At 44.2% G+C, this 6,210-nt stretch overlaps 1 protein-coding gene across 1 annotated transcript in view; it reads right to left on the reverse strand.

Annotated features, from left to right (window-relative positions):
• LOC139026367 (DNA (cytosine-5)-methyltransferase 3A-like) overlaps window positions 1-5,236 on the reverse strand; it is a gene marked incomplete at its 3' end in the record, with an annotated part of 9,454 nt that extends 4,218 nt beyond the window's left edge. Inside the window, exons 1-3 of the mRNA XM_070441693.1 lie at window positions 5,228-5,236; window positions 4,645-4,804; window positions 4,411-4,557 (exon numbers count right to left, since the gene is read on the reverse strand). Coding sequence (XP_070297794.1) covers window positions 4,411-4,557; window positions 4,645-4,804; window positions 5,228-5,236 — 316 coding nt within the window. The remainder of the gene's footprint in view (window positions 1-4,410; window positions 4,558-4,644; window positions 4,805-5,227) is intronic.
• Between the last annotated feature and the right edge of the window lie 974 nt (window positions 5,237-6,210).

The following is a 6,210-nucleotide window of genomic DNA, read 5'->3' on the forward strand; positions in this document are numbered from 1 at the left end:
TGCCTCTTGGCCCCCCTCAGGTTCTCTGGCAGGTTATTCCAGATAATGGAGGCCTCTCCCTGCCTCTTGGTCCCCTCAGGTTCTCTGGCAGGCTATTCCAGATAATGGAGGCCTCTCCATGCCTCTTGGTCCAAGGCTTTGGGGTAGTTAAAAGACCAGTGGACCTGAATGACCTACTGGTTACATAACTTAAAAGCATGTCTGACATGTATTGGGGCGCAAATCACATCACATGTTATTGGTCACATACACATGTTTAGCAGATGTTATTGGTCACATACACATGTTTAGCAGATGTTATTGCGGGTGTAGTGAAATGCTTGTGCTCCTAGCACCAACAGTACAATAGTATCTAACAATTCACAACAATACAAACAAATCTAAAAGTAAAATAGTAGAATTAAGAAATATATAAATATTAGATTGAGAAATGTAGGAGTAGCATTGACTAAAATACAGTAGAATACAGTATATATATATGAGATGAGTAAAGCAGAATGTAAACATTATTAAAGTGACCAGTGACATCTATGTCTATGGGGCAGCAGCCTCTAAAGTGCAGGGTTGAGTAACCTGGTGGTAGTGATGGCTATTTAACAGTCTGATGGCCTTGAGATAGAAGCTGGTGTTCAGTCTCTCGGTCCCAGCTTTGATGCCTTCTGGATGCCTTCTGGGTGATACCAGGGTGAACAGGTCGTGGCTCGGGTGGTTGATGTCCTTGGTGATCCTTTTGGCCTTCCTGTGACATCGGGGGCTGTAGATGTGTCCTGGAGGGCAGGTAGTTTGCCCTCCAAACAGGTGCCATACCGGTGGTGATAGAGCCCGAGAGGATGCTCTCAATTGTGCATCTGTAAAGGTTTATGAGGGTCTTAACTTGAAGCTGTCCACCTTCTCCACTGTGGCATGCTCCCTCTGCTTTTTCCTTAAGTCCACGATCAGCTCCTTCATTTTGTTGACGTTGAGGGAGAGGTTATTTTCCTGGCACCACTCCGCCAGGGCCTTCACCTCCTCCCTGTAGGATGTCTCGTCATTGTTGGTAATCAGGTCTAATATGGTTGTGTCGTGCGCAAACTTGATGATTGAGTTGGAGGTGTGTGTGGCCACGCAGTCATGGATGAACATGGAGTACAGGAGGGGGCTGAGCACACACCCTTGTGGGGCCCCTGTCTTGAGGATCAGTGAAGTGGAGGTGTTGTTTCCTACCTTCACCACCTGGGGGCGGCCCAACAGGAAGTCCAGGACCCAGTTGCACAGGGCGGGGTTCAGACCCAAGGCCTTGAGCTTAATGATGAGTTTGGAGGGTACTATGATGTTGAAGGCTGAGCTATAGACAATGAACAGCATTCTTACATAGGTTTTCCTCTTGTCCAGATGGGTTAGGGCAGTGTGCAGTGCGATGGCGATTGCATCGTCTGTGGATCTATTGGGACGGTAAGCAAATTGAAGTGGGTCTAGGGTGTCAGGTAAGGTAGAGGTGATATGATCCTTAACTAGCATCTCAAAGCACTCCATGATGACAGAAGTGAGTGCTACGGGGCAATAGTCATTTAGTTCAGTTACCTTTGCTTTCTTTGTGTACAGGAACAATGGTGGACATATTGAAGCAAGTGGGGACAGCAGACTTGGATAGGGAGAGATTGAATATGTCTGTAAACACTCCAGCCAGCTGGTCTGCTCTGAGGATGCAGACAGGGATGTCATCTGAGCCGGCAGCCTTGCGAGGGTTAACATGTTTAAATGTCTTACTCACGTCGGCCACGGAGAGCGAGAGCCCACAGTCCTTGGGAGCCGTGTCGGTGGCACTGTGTTCTCCTCAAACCGGGCGAAGAAGGTGTTTAGCTTATCTGGGAGCAAGACGTCGGTGTCCGCAACATGGCTGGTTTTCCCTTCGTAATCCGTGATTGTCTGTAGACCCTGCCACATACGTGTCTGAGCCGTTGAATTGCGACTCCACTTTGTCTCTGTACTGATGTTTTGCCTGTTTGATTGCGGAGGGAATAACTACACTGTTTGTATTCAACAAAATTCCCAGTCACCTTGCCATGGTTAAATGTGGTGGTTCGCACTTTCAGTTTAGCTCAAATGCTGCCATCTATCCACGGTTTCTGGTTTGGGTAGGTTTCAATAGTCACAGTGGGAACAACATTCCCTATACACTTCCTGATGAACTCAGTCCCCGTTTCCGTGTATACATCAACGTTATTATCCGAGGCTACCCGGAACATATCCCAGTCCGTGTATACATCAACGTTATTATCCGAGGCTACCCTAAACATATCCCAGTCCGTGTATACATCAACGTTATTATCCGAGGCTACCCTAAACATATCCCAGTCCGTGTATACATCAACATTATTATCCGAGGCTACCCGGAACATATCCCAGTCCGTGTGATCAGAACGTTTGAAGCATGGAATCCGATTAGTCAGACCAGCGTTGAATAGACTTTAGCACGGGTACTTCCTGTTTGAGTTTCTGCCCATAGGAAGGGAGGAGCAAAATGGAGTCGTGATCTGATTTTCCAAAGGGAGGGCAGGGGAGGGCCTTGTAGGTATCCCGGAAAAGAGAATAGCAGTGGTGGAGTGTTTTCCCAGCGCGAGTACTAAAATGTGTTGATAGAATTTCGGTAGCGTTTTCTTGTTAAAATCCCCAGCTACAAGTTAAATTGCGCTGAGGGGTGCGAACAAAGGATCCAATTCTGGAAAGTCTTATTCCTGGTCGTAGTGCTGGTGAGTTACAGCCTCTCTGATATCCAAAAGTTCTTTCCGGCTGTAATAACAAAAAAAGTGACTATGCATATATGATTAACAGAGAGTAGCAGCAGTGTAAAAGAGGGGTTGGTGGGGATTCGATCTTGCAACCTTCCGGTTACTAGTCCAACACTTTAATTTATGTTCCTTTAACTCCGCCTTCTAGTGAGCTTATACAAACTGTCGTCTCCTATCAGTCTGATGGATTGACTATCAGAAAACGCAGTTGTAACGTTAATAATTGATGTTAATTTAACTCCACCTTCTAGTGAGTTTATACAAACTGTTATCTGCTACTGATAGATTGGAGACTGTCAGAAAACGTGGTTGGAACGTTAATCATTTGGTTTTCCATTGGTTACCTCGAGAAAGATGCCCCAGGGGCAGAGTGGCCATTGGTTACCTCGAGAAAGATGCCCCAGGGGCAGAGTGGCCATTGGTTACCTCGAGAAAGATGCCCCAGGGGCAGAGTGGCCATTGGTTACCTCGAGAAAGATGCCCCAGGGGCAGAGTGGCCATTGGTTACCTCGAGAAAGATGCCCCAGGGGCAGAGTGGCCATTGGTTACCTCGAGAAAGATGCCCCAGGGGCAGAGTGGCCATTGGTTACCTCGAGAAAGATGCCCCAGGGGCAGAGTGGCCATTGGTTACCTCGAGAAAGATGCCCCAGGGGCAGAGTGGCCATTGAATATGGTGCTTTTAAATGTTAGAGCAATCACTAGTAAAAACCTTTCTCCTGAATGACCTCATTACTGAGCGCAAAGTTGATTGCATGTTACTCACTGAAACGTGGCTGTCTTCAGACTGCAATAAGAACTGCTGTTCTTATTAATGAAGCCGCCCCGCGGACTACAGCTTTTCATATTCTATCAGAAAAGGAAAAAGGGTGGGTCTTCCGAATGGGTCTTCCACAAGCTTTCCACAATAAGTTGGGTGAATTTTGGCCCATTCCTCCTGACACAGCTGGTGTAACTAAGTCAGGTTTGTAGGCCTCCTTGCTCGCACACACTTTCTCAGTTCTGCCCACACATTTTCTATGGGATTGAGGTCAGGGCTTTGTGATGGCCACTCCAATACCTTGACTTTGTTGTTCTTAAGCCATTTTGACACAACTTTGGAAGTATGCTTGGGGTCATTGTCCATTTGGAAGACCCATTCTGGGCAGCAGATAGCCAAGTGGTTAGCCTCTTGACGCTAGGGGTCAGATTTTCTTTTTTTTCTTTAAAAAAAATAACGTTCCCAAGGTAAACGGACTATTTCTCAGGTCCAGATCGTAGAATATGCATATAATTTACAGATTAGGATAGAAAACACTCCAAAGTTTCCAAAACTGTCAAAATATTGTCTGTGAGTATAACAAAACTGATTTTGCAGGCGAAAACCTGAGGAAATCTAACCCGGAAGGGATTCTTAAAAAAAAATAAAAAAATCTGTGTTTCCTTGCCCGTCTTTCTACCATTTAAAGGGGTATCAACCAGATTCCTTTTCCAATGGCTTCCTCTGGCTGTGACCAGGCTTTAGACATATGGACATTTCTGACAAGTTATAAATATCTCTCTAAGGTCTGTAATGACTGACATGACAAGAGAAACTGATGAGGCAGTACCCACCTAGTGCATTCTACTAGTCGGACTGAGTAGAGACTTTAGCGTGTGTGTATACCTCTAGTCCCCTCGTCGATGACCTCTCTGATCTTGGGTTTCTCAGCAACGTTCTTGCGGGGCCTCTTGGTCGGAGGGGGTGGGGTGTAAGCTTCCTCTGGCTCCACCCACATCTCAGGATACACGTCCTTATATGGGTGTCTCTCCTCTGGGGGGGATGGTCAAACAACAGGAAACACTTACTTATGTGTGTTTGTGTGTCTATGTTTGTGTGTTTGTGTGTGTGTATTTGTACCATCAGGGGGGTCCAGACTCTGAGGTCCGCTGGGCAGGAAGCCTGTCATGGCCCATTCTATCAACTTCCTGTTCTGCTTCTGTAGCTCCGCCCCCCCACCCTCTGCATCATCACCACCATCACAAGAGGGGAGAGGCCTGCCGGCACGCTTGCTCGCCACCTAAACACATACACACAAACACACACACACACACACACACACACACACACACACACACACACACACACACACACACACACACACACAATAAAAAATTTGACAACAGACTTTCAGCACGCTTAAAGGGACGGATATTCAACAAGCACAGCACTTACACAAATGACTGATGATTGGCTGAGAGAAATTGATGATAAAAATAATGTGGGGGCTGTTTTGCGGCTTTTGACATTATCGACCATAGTCTGCTGCTGGAAAAACGTATGTGTTACGGCTTTACATCCCCTGCTACAATGTGGATAAAGAGTTACCTGTCTAACAGAACACAGAGGGTGTTCTTTAATGGAAGCCTCTCCAACATAATCCCGGTAGAATCAGGAATTCCCCAGGGCAGCTGTCTAAGCCCATTACTTTTTCAATCTTTACTAACAACATGCCACTGGCTCTGAGTAAAGCCAGTCTGTCTATGTATGCAGATGACTCAACATGTTATATTGTGTAATATTGTACATATGTTGTTGTGTAATAATGTGTTGTATTGTAGATATGTAGTGGTATAGTATTGGTGTTATAATGTGTTGTATTGTAGATATGTAGTGGTAGAGTAGTGGTGTAATAATGTGTTGTATTGTAGATATGTAGTGGTGGAGTAGTGGTGTAATAATGTGTTGTATTGTAGATATGTAGTGGGGTAATAATGTGTTGTATTGTAGATATGTAGTGGTGTAATAATGTGTTGTATTGTAGATATGTAGTGGTAGAGTAGTGGTGTAATAATGTGTTGTATTGTAGATACGTAGTGGTGTAGTAATGTGTTGTATTGTAGATATGTAGTAGTAGAGTAGTGGTGTAATAATGTGTTGTATTGTAGATATGTAGTGGTAGAGTAGTGTGTAATAATGTGTTGTATTGTAGATATATAGTGGTAGAGTAGTGGTGTAATAATGTGTTGTATTGTGATATGTGTGTAGAGTAGTGGTGTAATAATGTGTTGTATTGTAGATATTAGTGGAGAGTAGGGTGTAAATAATGTGTTTGTAATTGTAGATATGTAGTGTGTAATAATGTGTTGTATTGTAGATATGTAGTGGTAGAGTAGGGTGTAAATGTGTTTGTTAATTGGTAGATATGTAGTGGTGTAATAATGTGTTGTATTGTAGATATGTAGTGGTAGAGTAGTGTGTAATAATGTGTTGTAATTGTAGATAGTAGTGGTGTAAGTAATGTGTTGTATTGTAGATATGTAGTGTAGAGTAGTGGTGTAATAATGTGTTTGTATTGTAGATATGTAGTGGTGTAAATAATGTGTTGTATTGTTTAGATATGTAGTGTGTATAATGTGTTGTATTGTAGATATGTAGTGGTTGAGTAGTGGGTAATAATGTGTTGTATTGTAGATATGTAAGTGG

Source organism: Salvelinus sp. IW2-2015, unplaced genomic scaffold (assembly GCF_002910315.2).
Source record: "Salvelinus sp. IW2-2015 unplaced genomic scaffold, ASM291031v2 Un_scaffold4566, whole genome shotgun sequence".
In the NCBI taxonomy this organism is placed as follows: Eukaryota; Metazoa; Chordata; class Actinopteri; order Salmoniformes; family Salmonidae; genus Salvelinus; species Salvelinus sp. IW2-2015.